We start from the raw sequence: 19093 nt of genomic DNA on the forward strand, positions 1-19093 counted from the left end.
ATACACAACAAGGGTCACCTGATAATCATACTACAACAGTCATTTCAGAAAAAAAAGTTTTTCATATTTTTGGGGAATTTTATTGTGAAAAATCATCAATAGCGTTAATATTATACACTGTATACTCACCAAAATCATGCTACACAACAAGGGTCACCTGATAATCATACTACAACAGTCATTTCATAAAAAAAATAAATCTCTTTGCATATTTTTGGGGAATATTATTGTGAAAAATCGTCAATAGCGTTAATATTATACACTGTATACTCACCAAAATCATGCTACACAACAAGGGTCACCTGATAATCATACTACAACAGTAATTTCATTAAAAAAAAAAATCTTTTTGCATATTTTTGGGGAATTTTATTGTGAAAAATCGTCAATAGCGTTAATATTATACACTGTATACTCACCAAAATCATGCTACACAACAATGGTCACCTGATAATCATACTACAACAGTCATTTCATGAAAAAAATCAATCTTTTTGCATATTTTTAGGGAATATTATTGTCAAAAATCGTCAATAGCGTTAATATTATACACTGTATACTCACCAAAATCATGATACACAACAATGGTCACCTGATAATCATACTACAACAGTTATTTCAGAAAAAAATATCTTTTTGCATATTTTTGGGGAATTTTATTGTGAAAAATCGTCAATAGCGTTAATATTATACACTGTATACTCACCAAAATCATGCTACACAACAATGGTCACCTGATAATCATACTACAACAGTGATTTCAGGGGGAAAAAAAGTTAGCATATTTTTGGGGAATTTTATTGTGAAAAATCATCAATAGCGTTAATATTATACACTGTAGGATGACCAAAATCATGATACACAACAAGGGTCACCTGATAATCATACTACAACAGTGATTTCAGAAAAAAAACTTTTTGCATATTTTAGGGGAATTTTATTGTGAAAAATCATCAATAGCGTTAATATTATACACTGTATACTCACCAAAATCATGCTACACAACAAGGGTCACCTGATAATCATACTACAACAGTGATTTCAGAAAAAAAACTTTTTGCATATTTTAGGGGAATTTTATTGTGAAAAATCATCAATAGCGTTAATATTATACACTGTATACTCACCAAAATCATGCTACACAACAATGGTCACCTGATAATCATACTACAATAGTTATTTCAGGGGGGGAAAAAATTGCATATTTTTGGGGAATTTTATTTTGAAATATCGTCAATAGCGTTAATATTATACACTGTAGGATGACCAAAATCATGCTACACAACAAGGGTCACCTGATAATCATACTACAACAGTCATTTCAGAAGAAAAATAAATCTTTTTGCATATTTTTGGGGAATATTATTGTGAAAAATCGTCAATACCATTAATATTATACACTTTATACTCACCAAAATCATGCTACACAACAATGGTCACCTGATAATCATACTACAACAGTCATTTCAGAAAAAAATATCTTTTTGCATATTTTTGGGGAATTTTATTGTGAAAAAAATTGTCAATAGCTTTAATATTATACACTGTAGGATGACCAAAATCATGATACACAACAAGGGTCACCTGATAATCATACTACAACAGTAATTTTATAAAAAAAAAAAAAAATCTTTTTGCATATTTTTGGGGAATTTTATTGTGAAAAATCGTCAATAGCGTCAATATTATACATTGTTTACTCACCAAAATCATGATACACAACAATGGTCACCTGATAATCATACTACAACAGTGATTTCAGGGGGAAAAAAAGTTTGTATATCTTTGGTGAATTTTATTTTGAAATATCGTCAATAGCGTTAATATTATACACTGTAGGATGACCAAAATCATGCTACACAACAATGGTCACCTGATAATCATACTACAAAAGTCATTTCATAAAAAAAATAAATCTTTTTGCATATTTTTGGGGAATATTATTGTGAAAAATCGTCAATAGCGTTAATATTATACACTGTATACTCACCAAAATCATGCTACACAACAATGGTCACCTGATAATCATACTACAACAGTCATTTCATGAAAAAAATAAATCTTTTTGCATATTTTTGGGGAATATTATTGTGAAAAATTGTCAATAGCGTTAATATTATACACTGTATACTCACCAAAATCATGCTACACAACAAGGGTCACCTGATAATCATACTACAACAGTCATTTCAGAAAAAAAACGTTTTGCATATTTTTGGGGAATTTTATTGTGAAAAATCATCAATAGCTTTAATATTATACACTGTAGGATGACCAAAATCATGCTACACAACAATGGTCACCTGGTAATCATACTACAAGAGTCATTTCATAAGAAAAATAAATCTTTTTGCATATTTTTGGGGAATATTATTGTGAAAAATCGTCAATAGCGTTAATATTATACACTGTATACTCACCAAAATCATGCTACACAACAATGGTCACCTGATAATCATACTACAACAGTCATTTCAGAAAAAAATATCTTTTTGTATATCTTTGGTGAATTTTATTTTGAAATATCGTCAATAGCGTTAATATTATACACTGTAGGATGACCAAAATTATTATACACATCAAGGGTCACGTGATAATCATACTACAACAGTCATTTCATTAAAAAAACATTTTTTTTGCATATTTTTGGGGAATATTATTGTGAAAAATCGTCAATAGCATTAATATTATACACTGTATACTCACCAAAATCATGCTACACAACAATGGTCACCTGATAATCATACTACAACAGTGATTTCAGGGGGAAAAAAAGTTTGCATATTTTTGGGGAATATTATTGTGAAAAATCGTCAATAGCGTTAATATTATACACTGTATACTCACCAAAATCATGCTACACAACAATGGTCACCTGATAATCATACTACAACAGTGATTTCAGGGGGAAAAAAAGTTTGCATATTTTTGGGGAATATTATTGTGAAAAATTGTCAATAGCGTTAATATTATACACTGTATACTCACCAAAATCATGCTACACAACAATGGTCACCTGATAATCATACTACAACAGTCATTTCAGAAAAAAAACTTTTTGTATATTTTAGGGGAATTTTATTGTGAAAAATCGTCAATAGCGTTAATATTATACACTGTATACTCACCAAAATCATGATACACAACAAGGGTCACCTGATAATCATACTACAACAGTTATTTCAGAAAAAAATTTCTTTTTGCATATTTTTGGGGAATTTTATTGTGAAAAATCGTCAATAGCGTTAATATTATACACTGTATACTCACCAAAATCATGCTACACAACAAGGGTCACCTGATAATCATACTACAACAGTGATTTCATAAAAAAAAAAATATTTTTTCATATTTTTGGGGAATTTTATTGTGAAAAATCGTCAATAGCGTTAATATTATACACTGTAGGATGACCAAAATCATGATACACAACAAGGGTCACCTGATAATCATACTACAACAGTCATTTCAGAAAAAAGAAAACTTTTTGCATATTTTTGGGGAATTTTATTGTGAAAAATCATCAATAGCGTTAATATTATACACTGTATACTCACCAAAATCATGCTACACAACAATGGTCACCTGATAATCAAACTACAACAGTGATTTCAGGAGGAAAAAAAGTTTGCATATTTTTGGGGAATTTTATTGTGAAAAATCATCAATAGCGTTAATATTATACACTGTATACTCACCAAAATCATGATACACAACAAGGGTCACCTGATAATCATACTACAACAGTCATTTCAGAAAAAAAAACTTTTTGCATATTTTTGGGGAATTTTATTGTGAAAAATCGTCAATAGCGTTTATATTATACACTTTATACTCACCAAAATCATGCTACACAACAATGGTCACCTGATAATCATACTACAACAGTCATTTCATGAAAAAAATAAATCTTTTTGCATATTTTTGGGGAATTTTATTGTGAAAAATCGTCAATAGCGTCAATATTATACACTGTATACTCACCAAAATCATGCTACACAACAATGGTCACCTGATAATCATACTACAACAGTGATTTCAGGGGGGAAAAAAGTTTGCATATTTTTGGGGAATTTTATTGTGAAAAATCGTCAATAGCGTTAATATTATACAGTGTAGGATGACCAAAATCATGATACACAACAAGGGTCACCTGATAATCATACTACAACAGTCATTTCAGAAAAAAAACTTTTTGCATATTTTAGGGGAATTTTATTGTGAAAAATCGTCAATAGCGTTAATATTATGCACTGTAGGATGACCAAAATCATGATACACAACAAGGGTCACCTGATAATCATACTACAACAGTCATTTCATTGAAAAAATAAATCTTTTTGCATATTTTTGGGGAATTGTATTGTGAAAAATCGTCAATAGCGTTTATATTATACACTGTATACTCACCAAAATCATGCTACACAACAATGGTCACCTGATAATCATACTACAACAGTGATTTCAGAAAAAAAACGTTTTGCATATTTTTGGGGAATTTTATTGTGAAAAATCGTCAATAGCGTTAATATTATACACTGTAGGATGACCAAAATCATGATACACAACAAGGGTCACCTGATAATCATACTACAACAGTCATTTCATTGAAAAAATAAATCTTTTTGCATATTTTTGGGGAATTTTATTGTGAAAAATCGTCAATAGCGTTAATATTATACACTGTATACTCACCAAAATCATGCTACACAACAATGGTCACCTGATAATCATACTACAACAGTGATTTCAGGGGAAGAAAAAGTTTGTATATTTTTGGGGAATTTTATTTTGAAATATCGTCAATAGCGTTAATATTATACACTGTATACTCACCAAAATCATGCTTCACAACAAGGGTCACCTGATAATCATACTACAACAGTGATTTCAGGGGGGAAAAAAATTGGAAATATCGTCAATAGCGTTAATATTATACACTGTAGGATGACCAAAATCATGCTACACAACAATGGTCACCTGATAATAATACTACAACAGTGATTTCAGGGGGAAAAAAAGTTTGCATATTTTTGGGGAATTTTATTGTGAAAAATCGTCAATAGCGTTAATATTATGCACTGTATACTCACCAAAATCATGCTACACAACAATGGTCACCTGATAATCATACTACAACAGTGATTTCAGGGGGAAAAAAAGTTTGCATATTTTTGGGGAATTTTATTGTGAAAAATCGTCAATAGCGTTAATATTATGCACTGTAGGATGACCAAAATCATGATACACAACAAGGGTCACCTGATAATCATACTACAACAGTCATTTCATAAAAAAAATAAATCTCTTTGCATGTTTTTGGGGAATATTATTGTGAATATCGTCAATAGCGTTAATATTATACACTGTATACTCACCAAAATCATGCTACATAACAATGGTCACCTGATAATCATACTACAACAGTCATTTCATAAAAAAAATTAATCTTTTTGCATATTTTTGGGGAATATTATTGTGAATATCGTCAATAGCGTTAATATTATACACTGTATACTCACCAAAATCATGCTACACAACAAGGGTCACCTGATAATCATACTACAACAGTTATTTCATATAAAAAATTAATCTTTTTGCATATTTTTTGGGAATTTTATTGTGAAAAATCGTCAATAGCGTTAATATTATACACTGTATACTCATCAAAATCATGCTACACAACAATGGTCACCTGATAATCATACTACAACAGTTATTTCAGGGGGAAAAAAAGTTTGCATATTTTTGGGGAATTTTATTGTGAAAAATCGTCAATAGCGTTAATATTATACACTGTAGGATGACCAAAATCATGATACACAACAAGGGTCACCTGATAATCATACTACAACAGTCATTTCAGAAAAAAATATCTTTTTGCATATTTTTGGGGAATTTTATTGTGAAAAATCGTCAATAGCGTTAATATTATACACTGTATACTCACCAAAATCATGATACACAACAAGGGTCACCTGATAATCATACTACAACAGTTATTTCAGAAAAAAATTTCTTTTTGCATATTTTTGGGGAATTTTATTGTGAAAAATCGTCAATAGCGTTAATATTATACACTGTATACTCACCAAAATCATGCTACACAACAAGGGTCACCTGATAATCATACTACAACAGTGATTTCAGAAAAAAAACTTTTTGCATATTTTAGGGGAATTTTATTGTGAAAAATCGTCAATAGCGTTAATATTATACACTGTAGGATGACCAAAATCATGATACACAACAAGGGTCACCTGATAATCATACTACAACAGTAATTTCATAAAAAAAAAAAAATCTTTTTGCATATTTTTGGGGAATTTTATTGTGAAAAATCGTCAATAGCGTCAATATTATACACTGTTTACTCACCAAAATCATGCTACACAACAATGGGTCACCTGATAATCATACTACAACAGTCATTTCATGAAAAAAATAAATCTTTTTGCATATTTTTGGGGAATATTATTGTGAATATCGTCAATAGCGTTAATATTATACACTGTATACTCATCAAAATCATGCTACACAACAATGGTCACCTGATAATCATACTACAACAGTTATTTCAGGGGGAAAAAAAGTTTGCATATTTTTGGGGAATTTTATTGTGAAAAATCGTCAATAGCGTTAATATTATACACTGTAGGATGACCAAAATCATGATACACAACAAGGGTCACCTGATAATCATACTACAACAGTCATTTCAGAAAAAAATATCTTTTTGCATATTTTTGGGGAATTTTATTGTGAAAAATCGTCAATAGCGTTAATATTATACACTGTATACTCACCAAAATCATGCTACACAACAATGGTCACCTGATAATCATACTACAACAGTGATTTCATGAAAAAAATAAATATTTTTGCATATTTTTGGGGTATATTATTGTGAAAAATTGTCAATAGCGTTAATATTATACACTGTTTATTCACCAAAATTATGCTACACAACAATGGTCACCTGATAATCATACTACAACAGTTATTTCAGAAAAAAAAATTGCATATTTTTGGGGAATTCTATTTTGAAATATCATCAATAGCGTTAATATTATACACTGTATACTCACCAAAATCATGATACACAACAATGGTCACCGGATAATCATACTACAACAGTCATTTCCAGCAAAAAAATCTTTTTGCATATTTTTGGGGAATTTTATTGTGAAAAATCGTCAATAGCGTTAATATTATACACTGTATACTCACTAAAATCATGCTACACAACAATGGTCACCTGATAATCATACTACAACAGTTATTTCAGAAAAAAAAAATTGCATATTTTTGGGGAATTCTATTTTGAAATATCATCAATAGCGTTAATATTATACACTGTATACTCACCAAAATCATGCTACACAACAAGGGTCACCGGATAATCATACTACAACAGTCATTTCCAGCAAAAAAATCTTTTTGCATATTTTTGGGGAATTTTATTGTGAAAAATCGTCAATAGCGTTAATATTATACACTGTATACTCACAAAAATCATGCTACACAACAATGGTCACCTGATAATCATACTACAACAGTGATTTCAGGGGGAAAAAAAGTTTGCATATTTTTGGGGAATTTTATTGTGAAAAATCATCAATAGCGTTCATATTATACACTGTAGGATGACCAAAATCATGATACACAACAAGGGTCACCTGATAATCATACTACAACAGTTATTTCAGGGGGGAAAAAAATTGCATATTTTTGGGGAATTTTATTTTGAAATATCATCAATAGCGTTAATATTATACACTTTAGAATGACCAAAATCATGCTACACAACAATGGTCACCGGATAATCATACTACAACAGTCATTTCCGAAAAAAAAATCTTTTTGCATATTTTTGGGGAATTTTATTGTGAAAAATCGTCAATAGCGTTAATATTATACACTGTTTATTCACCAAAATTATGCTACACAACAAGGGTCACCTGATAATCATACTACAACAGTTATTTCAGAAAAAAAAAATTGCATATTTTTGGGGAATTCTATTTTGAAATATCATCAATAGCGTTAATATTATACACTGTATACTCACCAAAATCATGCTACACAACAATGGTCACCGGATAATCATACTACAACAGTCATTTCAGGAAAAAAAAAATTGCATATTTTTGGGGAATTTTATTTTGAAATATCGTCAATAGCGTTAATATTATACACTGTAGGATGACCAAAATCATGATACACAACAATGGTCACCTGATAATCATACTACAACAGTCATTTCAGAAAAAAAACTTTTTGCATATTTTAGGGGAATTTTATTGTGAAAAATCATCAATAGCGTTAATATTATACACTGTATACTCACCAAAATCATGCTACACAACAAGGGTCACCTGATAATCATACTACAACAGTTATTTCATATAAAAAATAAATCTTTTTGCATATTTTTTGGGAATTTTATTGTGAAAAATCGTCAATAGCGTTAATATTATACACTGTATACTCACTAAAATCATGCTACACAACAATGGTCACCTGATAATCATACTACAACAGTTATTTCACGGGGGAAAAAAATTGGAAATATCGTCAATAGCGTTAATATTATACACTGTAGGATGACCAAAATTAGGATACACAACAAGGGTCACCTGATAATCATACTACAACAGTCATTTCAGAAAAAAATATATTTTTGCATATTTTTGGGGAATTTTATTGTGAAAAATCGTCAATAGCGTTAATATTATACACTGTATACTCACCAAAATCATGCTACACAACAATGGTCACCTGATAATCATACTACAACAGTGATTTCAGGGGGAAAAAAAGTTTGCATATTTTTGGGGAATTTTATTGTGAAAAATCGTCAATAGCGTTAATATTATACACTGTAGGATGACCAAAATCATGATACAAAACAAGGGTCACCTGATAATCAAACTACAACAGTCATTTCAGAAAAAGATATCTTTTTGCATATTTTTGGGGAATTTTATTGTGAAAAATCGTCAATAGCGTTAATATTATACACTGTAGGATGACCAAAATCATGATACACAACAAGGGTCACCTGATAATCATACTACAACAGTCATTTCAGAAAAAAAACTTTTTGCATATTTTAGGGGAATTTTATTGTGAAAAATCGTCAATAGCGTTAATATTATACACTGTAGGATGACCAAAATTATGCTATACAACAATGGTCACCTGATAATCATACTACAACAGTCATTTCATAAAAAAAATAAATATTTTTGCATATTTTTGGGGAATATTATTGTGAAAAATCGTCAATAGCGTTAATATTATGCACTGTATACTCACCAAAATCATGCTACACAACAAGGGTCACCTGATAATCATACTACAACAGTGATTTCGGGGGGGAAAAAAGTTTGTATATTTTTGGGGAATTTTATTTTGAAATATCGTCAATAGCGTTAATATTATACACTGTAGGATGACCAAAATTATGATACACAACAAGGGTCACCTGATAATCATACTACAACAGTCATTTCAGAAAAAAATATATTTTTGCATATTTTAGGGGAATTTTATTGTGAAAAATCGTCAATAGCGTTAATATTATACACTGTAGGATGACCAAAATTATGCTATACAACAATGGTCACCTGATAATCATACTACAACAGTCATTTCATAAAAAAAATAAATATTTTTGCATATTTTTGGGGAATTTTATTTTGAAATATCGTCAATAGCGTTAATATTATACACTGTAGGATGACCAAAATTATGCTATACAACAATGGTCACCTGATAATCATACTACAACAGTCATTTCAGAAAAAAAATTTTTTGCATATTTTTGGGGAATTTTATTGTGAAAAATCGTCAATAGCGTTAATATTATACACTGTTTACTCACCAAAATTATGCTATACAACAATGGTCACTTGATAATCATACTACAACAGTCATTTCATAAAAAAAAAAAATCTTTTTGCATATTTTTGGGGAATATTATTGTGAAAAGTCGTCAATAGCGTTAATATTATACACTGTATACTCACCAAAATCATGCTACATTTGCACAACTGAAACATCTGTACATAGTTTTTCATTATTTGATAGGTGATGGCAATCTAACCATTTATTAAGCTTTTCAAATGACTCTGACTCAGGTGTGAGCTCCTTTTACAGTATTGACAGTAATGTCTGAAACAATAAACTGTTTTGTTTTTTTCAGAACTGGAGTGATTTAAATATTTGCAACATGGGCATTGGTGTTCTCCTTAGGTCTATTACATTTTCTTATTGGTGGATAACATTTGACTTTTAATATAAAAAAATAGCTTGAGGAAAAATTATTAATATATATTCTAACACATGTTCTATATCGTGTCAAGACTATCTCTCCATTCTACATATTCCATATGTTGGGGGGGGGGCGGGGATTTAGACGGCTTGTGTGCACAATATCCACTTACTTTGAGTTTGGGAGAGCTGGTCTACGGGCCCCTCTCTGGATTGCTGCGACTGTCTTTGCTACCCGGGCTGGTGAAAGCGTGGCGGCTTGTGACACCGGTTTGCCGGTCACACAAGAGATGTCTGGTATGATCCGGCGGGGCCGGGACCAGCCCCACAGCCAAGACCACCTCAATTAGGTTCTGCTGCTTCCAGTGATCTACGGGTCCTTTTGGAGGCCAGCCAACATGTGTGCTCGCTCGGAGGGGCAGTGCCGCAGAGATGTGGCTCGTCTCCAGCAGCACTTAGAGTACCTAGGCCTGCACCTCAACAGGAAGAAGAGCAGGCTCCAGCCCTCACAGTCCAACGGAGTTCCTAGGCATGTGTTTGGATGCCAGGGCAGGGACTCTTTACTTGACTCCTGTGAGACAGGCCGCCCTCAGGGCTTGCTTGTCCCAGTTCCGGCTTGGGGCCAGGGTGACCTGGCTATGTCTCCGCCTCTTGGGGTTAATGGCAGCCACAGTGCATGTCATACCCCTGGCTCTTCTGAACATGCACCCAGTGCAGCGCTGCCTCCTAGACCATGGATTTTGCCCACAGAGGAATCTGCAGGCCAGCGTATTGGTGATGCGCAGACTGTGTGTGGCTCTCCGTTGGTGGCGGCGGCCGACCAACTTGGCACGTGGGACGGTACTGGGGCTTGTGTTGCGTCGCCAGTGGTGTCATCAGATGCATCCCTGGTAGGCTGGGGGGCTGTCCACGAAGGCAAGGGCATCAGCGGCCTTTGGCACGGACCCTGGTTAGCGCAGCACATAAATATTTTGGAGCTGCAGGCTATCCATTTGGCTCTTCTGCACTTCCTGCCAGAGCTACAGGACCGCCATGTGCTAGTGAGAACAGACAGTACAGTAGCGGCGGCATATATCAACAGGCAAGGGGGCCTAGGTTCCCCTCGCCTGTGCAGATTGGCTCGGGCAATATGGGAATGGGCTCATCCCCAGTTCAAGTCCCTGAGGGCCACATACGTGCCGGGTCGGGAGAACCTTGCTGTAGATCGGCTCTCCGGGGGGGACCCCTTCCCGGAGAGTGGCAGCTGCATCCAGAGGTTGTGAGCGGAATATGGGATCGCTACGGCACAGCTGTGGCAGATCTTTTTGCATCCAGGGAGAACACTCATTGTCCCCTCTTTTTCTCCATGGGGAGGGACAATAACGGACAACAAACGGATGCGATGGTACATCAGTGGCCACTGGGCCTCCTGTATGCCTTCCCTCCGTTCCTCCTCCTGCACCAACTCCTACAGAGAGTCCAGCCTCATCCTGGTGGCCTCCAATTGGCCCCAGATGATTTGGTTTGCCGAGATTCCGCCCCTTCTTCAGGGATAACCGTGGGAGCTACCCATTCGCCGGGACCTCCCGTCCCAGGCCGAGGGAACTCTTTTTCATCCTTTTCCCCAGGGCCTCAGGCTTTGGGCATGGCCCCTGAGAGGGCCGAATTTCTAGCCTTGGGATTCCCCCAGTCTGTAGTGGGTACTTTGCAGGGGGCCCGGGCTCCCTCGACCAGGGTTGCTTATTCCTATCGTTGGGGGGTGTTTCAATCATGGTGTGCCTCACGACACGTGGATCCCCTCTCCTGTATGGCCCCTGGTATCCTTCAGTTCCTTCAGGAGCTGTTAGAGGCAGGCAAGTCTCCCTCGACGTTGAGGGGGATGGTGGCAGCCATAAAGGCGGCCCATGTTGGGCCTCGTAAACTGGCACAGGGTTGTTGTGACCTTATAGCTCAGTTCTTTAGGGGGGCTTGTAGGGTTGCTCCCTCTCCCAGGAGGCCGGGTGTCCCCCCATGGGATTTGGAGATGGTTTTGTCAGCCTTGCGGCATGGGCCGTTCGAGCCTCTGGAAACGGTTGAGCTGAAATGGCTTTCGCTCAAGACTACATTCTTGTTGGCTATTGTGTCGACAAAAAGGGTGGGTGAGCTACATGCCCTTTCCGTGCATGAAGAGTGCTGTCGCTTCTTGCCTGGGAATGCTGGAGTGCTGCTGCGCCCTAATCCTGCATTCCATCCTAAGGTCTGGTCTGAGTCCCACGCCAACCAATCTCTTGAGCTGCGCCCTTTCCGCCCTCCTCAGGATGGGGTATACAGTGTACAATATTAACGCTATTGACGATTTTTCACAATAAAATTACCCAAAAATAAACAAAAACAAAATTTTCTGAAATAACTGTTGTAGTATGATTATCAGGTGACCCTTGTTGTGTAGCATGATTTCGGTGAGTATACAGTGTATAATATTAACGCTATTGACGATTTTTCACAATAAAATTCCCCAAAAATATGCAAAAAGATTTTTTTCTGAAATAACTGTTGTAGTTTGATTATCAGGTGACCCTTGTTGTGTGGAGTGAATATAGTGAAGACTACTGTTTATAATATTGAAGCTATTGAAGGGAAATCAATGGAACGACAGCACATGACAGTGATGATATTGAAATATTATACACAAGCACATTTTGTAAAAATAACTGTTGTAGTGTGATTATCAGGTGACCGTTGGTGTGTTGAGTGAATTTGGTGAGACTACAGTGAATAAAAGTGGAGATATTGAATATTTTTCGCTTTGGTACTGCACTTTGTAGACGGTCCCTAAGTGCTCGCCTCTCCGCCCACAGTGCATAGAGAGCAATATATTTCCTGCAGCCTGGAGGACGACTCGTTTTGGCGAAAATGAGTTTGTAGTCAATAGTCTACCTTACTACGATAGGAAAGAGACATTTTTTTATGTTTTAACAATGTTTCGTTTGTGAGCTATTGATAGCTGAAGTTCGAATCTGCCAATCTCTTTCTAACTTTACCCAAGTATTTCAGCGATCCTGCACTATGGCCCACTAAAATGACCGAGTCTGATAGAGTAGGAGTAGGAAGAGCAGAGGAGAGGCAGTGTTGGGGAGACTTAAACTACACGTAGTTGAACTACATAGCTTAACTACAATTTGCTGTAACTTGCTGGTAGTTAAACTACATTCATATGTTGTGCTGCGTCAAGTATTTCAACTACTTTTTGGGTCATTTTTTGTAGTTTAACTACTCAATTTACAAACTACAATTTTGGTCAATAACATGAAATATTTTTGTTGGCATGGACGCCTTTATTTAGCAGCGTATATGGCATGTGCTCTAACCACTCGACCACCTGCACATGAAATATTTTTTATAAAAAAAAGACCTATATAATATAAATGTTATTTTAAATAAAAAAAATTTAAAAAGGCATGAATCATGTCATGACATGCCAACATTGTTGTTCAAGACACACCGATCTAGAATATGTCTACCTCTTTGGGTTTTTTATTACATTTTTTGTAGACTGATTTACATTTCTGATTTACATGTGGGTATTGGGGTAGGATTTTCATTTTCTCTTTATATTACCCAACATGTCTATGGTGAACCTACAGTATGTTGACCAACATGTCAGCTTTTTTTCTTTAAAAAAATAAAACTGAGTTGAGAGGCATATTTCTGCTGGCATGTGATTTTTTTGTAGGCTATTATATTTAGTTTCATATAGACCACATGTTGATTTATTTAACGCTGAGTTAAATGAGTATAATGAGTATAAGTAGTTGCTAAAGCTACTTTTTTTAGCTGTAGTTTTACAAACTACTTTTCTCCAGGGGTAGTTTGTTCAAACTACTGTCAGGCTGAACTACATGTAGTTTTACAAGGTATGCTTGCAAAGTAGCTTCCCCAACACTGAGGAGAGGAGAGGAAGAGCAGAGGAGAGAAGAGGAGAGGAAGAGCAAGGGAAAATGAGAAATCCGGGTGCGTGGGGGCCCATCTAAGATTATCTCTTCCCGGGCCCAGGCAAGACTGTCAGCTGGCCTGTGTATTATGATAGATGTGAAGCAGTCAAGTTAACATGATATATTCCACTCTTTTCTGTTCGATTTTGGTTTTGTTTGTTGAATATTTGCTACTTGTCATTTCTGTCAGGAATTGTGTTTGTGAAATTATTATTTTTTACTTTCTGTAAAAAAAAAAAAAAAAAAGGAAACATAACTGTCGATTGTCACTTTCACTGTTAACTGATTGGTTTCCCAATAAACATATATGAAAGATATATTCCACTCTCATCAACAATTATATAATAAACATTACACAAAAAGAAGCTTTGTTATATCTTGTAATGTAATGGACTGCAATGTTTCTGTTCCTGCAGCTGTATTTGTCACCGGCAACGAATGTGGTCCATTTACGGAGGTATGTGAAAGCATTGGTCTGGAAACGATATCAAAAAGACAACGGTTCAACATCCAGAAGGCCGGTGTGATGTTTTTATAAATGCCCGGCTACGTATGTATACATGGCCAAAGTTGCTAAAATCAGGTTAATGTCATAAGCCAGTTTTTTTCATTCCGGTTGAAGATTTCAGGACAACTGTTTACATGTGACGTGATCTAATCTGATCTGGTGTTTACATTTAATCAGAACAGACGTTGTGCAGCTGTGTGACATGCGCAGATCATCATGTGATTGACCAAAGATGGGGATATGTCAACTGATTAGTACAGTAGTTGCTGTTGTTGTGACACTTTTATTCAAGCAACATGTTGATAATAAGGTGAAGGAGAAGACGGCGTACGACAATACTTACGATTATATTGAAGTCTTTTGGAGTTTGAATTAGAAACAAGCTCTCCACCGTGGACCACTTGCTCTAAACATTTATATTTATAGATTTATACTGTTTATACTGTCATAGGCTACTAGCAGTAAGGAGGTCAAGGTTCAGATGCAGCATACTGATAAATGATAGCAGCAAAGCTAATCATTGAATTGAATAGTTGAATTACCCATAATGTATACTGTTTGTATGTTGTGTACATATAAACATATAAAGACCATACAGGAAGAGAAACATTTGTTCAGCCAAAATCTAACACCAAAAACCCACATCCCAAAATATTTTAAATAATCTTTAAATAACTTAATTAAAATAATGATTGACAATAATGTGCTTTGTTTTTGAACAGGTTAAGGTCAGGGTTGTTGTGTTTCAGAGGAGACAAACTAAAGAGACATGACCTTAATCTAATTTTAGCATCCCTACATGTCAACAACAACACTGAAGGGAAAAACAGGCTGAAATGTCGATTCAAGTGTGTAAAAAGAGGAAGACGGTCATGGTAGAAGAAAGAGAGAGCCGACTCAGCTGTTAGAAGCACGTGTGTGAGACACAACATAGAAACTATAAGCACAACATGCAAAAACATATTTAATCACATGCTTTGTATGATAGAAATCTATTTTTTGTGCAATTGCAAATGAATTTAAAGTTGAGAGGGAGTGAAGATTGCATTGAGTTTGCTTTGTCAATTTGGCAGAGCTGCTGTTTAAATTAATACTTATTTGCTTGTCATAGCAGATTAATTATGGGGTATTTCATCAGGTTTATTTGGCATCAGCTGTGAATCACAGCTCAACAGAAAGTTGGTCTTACAACTTAATATTCAGTTCTCTGTGTCAGGGTTTAATTATAATGTCAAATATAATGCTTTACTCAGATCATTGACCATTTTCATGTCTGGTTTAGCTTTTGTAAATGATTCCTAATTTAGATAAGTTAAAAAAAAAAAAAAAAAGGCTCAGTAGTTTCCTGAAACAGCTGGTAATGTAATTCAAAAAAGAGGGAAATTAATCATTTGCTAAGGGACTATTTTCAGCGATGGATGAATCCATATTTGATGCTGTAGTATTTTCAGCAACAGCAGGTTATATATGTGTTGGTGTGTCGTAATGTAACATTTTGGATTGTTTCCAGCTTCTCTAAAGTTGTGCCAGATGCTCATTGATGTTAATGAAATTGATTACTGATTGAAGTCAAATTACTCAACTTTTACTTATAAATCACTGAGCAAACCATCACGCTGTTATTTATAGGAAACGTTTACAGTTTATTAGAGTGTGCTGTCTTTCTGTGTCACCCTGAACGTCTCTGAACTAAATCAAAATCATGACCAAGTCTCTGAAGATAACGCACTAAGCTAATTTAAGAGCATGTGCCAAGTTGAAGCTGAACTAGTGAACTTCAAATGAACCCAGATGACAATAAAATGAGCTTTTATTTTTCTCTTTATCTGAAAAACAGGAACATAAACTGCTGAGACAATGAGGACTGGAATTTGAAACGTTGCACCATTTTTGACTAAAAAGGTGGCTGTAAAAACACTGTTTCAGCTTAATATAAAGTTACTGTTTATATATTGTTTTAATCACATGCAGCTATTTATGTTTACCTGTCATGTTGCTTTTCTTATGTGCTTAAATATGAGCGACTTCGTGTTTTAAACGTGTCTTTCTAGCAGAGAGAAATCATCATGGTGGTAAAAACTAGACATGAAAAGCTTTAAGAGGTTTTTAAGGTGCATGAATCTGAACAGTTTACATCCTCAGCTTGAGAAAACACAACAGTCACATATCGAATACAGGAGCATATAGCAGGATGTTAAGAGACCAATTATTTATTGAACATCTCCACATGTGCGACTTAAATTCCTTTAACTCTTGAACAAAAACACAAAATCACTTCTGCATGGTTTTAAAGCATGCCAAGTGCCATTTAACAGTAATAAACAGTTATACCAGTTATTTATCAATAAGGATACAACTGTTTTAAGATGATCCCCGATGTCAAATGTCGTACGCAGGCAGCTAGTGTACTTTTTCTTTTTGTGGCAGAAGCTTTTTCACCCTTCACCAACACATCTTCAACATAACAGTGCTCTTTAATTCTCAGGCTTCAGAGTCCAAAAAGGTGCAAAGTCCTTCATAAAAAGGAGATAAGGGAGTAACAGCGCTGCCGAAATGTACAGGAAACTTTACATACACCAACTAAGACATTCAAAGTCTCTCTTTGACTGCGGAGTTTGGATATGGAGTGCAGGTCGCTTATAAACAGCTCGTAAATAGTTTATCTGAGAGTTTAGGTCAAGGTAGAGTCAAAATCCCTCAGACTCCTTTGACCAAGACCACGTTCTGCCCGGCCTCGGTCTTCTGGGAACAGTTGTCCGTGCCTTTGGCGTTGGTGGAGCGCGGGCGGCGCAGGTTCAGAAAGCTGAAGCGCGCCTCCAGGCTGAAGCTCTTCTTGGTGCTGGATGTGGAGCTGATGTTGTTGTTGTTGGTAGTGGCGGGAGCGTTGTCCAATTCCCCCTCTGCACCTTCCGCCCGATCACCTGCAGCACAGCAGACAATCAGTAAATAAGTAATGCTGCTTTTTTTCATGAACTTGATGATCATTAATTATACATGGGGAAGGTTTTGAAGCTCTGATGGGTGTAAAAACTGTTTGAATCCCTCTGAGGATAAGAAAACCCCACTCAGCATTAATGCAAGATGTCTAGATTACCTATAACTGCTGAGTATAATGTATTTAACACAACTTATACCCCTAAAAACTTTCAGTGCAGAAATGCCAAAGTTGTTTGTGTAATTTAGGTAAAACATTACCCATAATTATATAGTTCATACACCAGAGTGCACAACAAGTAAAATGTCCCAGTTATTCAAAACCTTTTACTAGCTAAGTTTAAAGAATGATTACCAAACATATTTTACTAGTTGTGTGTGTATGTGTTTCTTTTAAAGGTTCATATATTCGTATCAAGTCTTTTAAGTGGGTTGTAATTGGCCGAAAGAAAATCCAGTCAGACTGAAATCTAAATCGTCTCAACTTTGTTTGTAGTGTATTTACCCAGATTCTCATTGATCCTGTCAGCTGCTGTGCAAACACACATTCAACAACCAGTGAAATGTTCTAAAAACATTGATTTAGCTTTTGAAAAGTGAGTGACAAGAAAATAATGATGCAGTGCGATTCAACATGATGCAAAAGAAAGATGGTACCCAAGAGTTTGATTTTATTTGTTGAGCTTCCATTAACTCTGACGAAGTGCAATTTATACTTATATACTTTGTTTCTCTAGTGCTGTAGTATCTCATTTATGCTTATGTTTAATTTTGACCTCTATAAAAACAGTCGGACCTTTCACAAACAGGCAAGTCCTTTGTAGTGAAGTGTTTTCTGAATGTGATCTTTGACCAAAACAATTCCTGTCAAAATAGTTTAATAATCCATTTACTCCCAACATGAAGAACTATAATTCTAGTTAGTGCACTTGAGAAACAGTTCAGAGAGAAAGAATCAATCTAAATATCAAATTATTGGTCACGTTTCTAAATATAAAGGCACAGGTCCTCTACTAATAATTAAATGGGAGTAAATGGGATTTTACTAGTGCAAAGATGTTAGAAATGATGCATCACAAGCTCATTTTTAATCTAGCAGTTGCATCATGAACGTTTATGCTTAAGCACCAATCTTCCCTCATCTCTACATCATTGAAATACAGTACTGGCCCAGATATAAGGTGATCATTAATCCTGGAAATTAAGTTTGGAAGAGTGGGGTCATATTATACCCAAATTATATTCAGGGTTGTTTTAAAATCGGGCTAATACGAAATTACGCTGTGAAGATGACTGAAAAATCTCATTCCTGTGAATAACACACACACAGCTAGTTATTCATTAAGACTGGCTGACGTGTGGTGAGCTTGTTTCCTCTGTCCTGAACGATCTACAGATGTGTTTTTCGTCCGTGCAGGTGAAG

At 35.2% G+C, this 19093-nt stretch overlaps 1 protein-coding gene across 1 annotated transcript in view; it reads right to left on the bottom strand.

Annotated features, from left to right (window-relative positions):
* Positions 1–16930: 16930 nt before the first annotated feature.
* The window catches only part of sh3bp5b (SH3-domain binding protein 5b (BTK-associated)), a 45440-nt gene continuing 43277 nt past the window's right edge, over positions 16931–19093 (bottom strand). Inside the window, exon 9 of the mRNA XM_062422552.1 lies at positions 16931–17657. Within this exon, the coding sequence (XP_062278536.1) occupies positions 17434–17657 (224 nt within the window). The 3' untranslated portion in view covers positions 16931–17433. The remainder of the gene's footprint in view (positions 17658–19093) is intronic.

This window comes from Scomber scombrus, chromosome 7 (assembly GCF_963691925.1).
Source record: "Scomber scombrus chromosome 7, fScoSco1.1, whole genome shotgun sequence".
Lineage (NCBI taxonomy): Eukaryota > Metazoa > Chordata > Actinopteri > Scombriformes > Scombridae > Scomber > Scomber scombrus.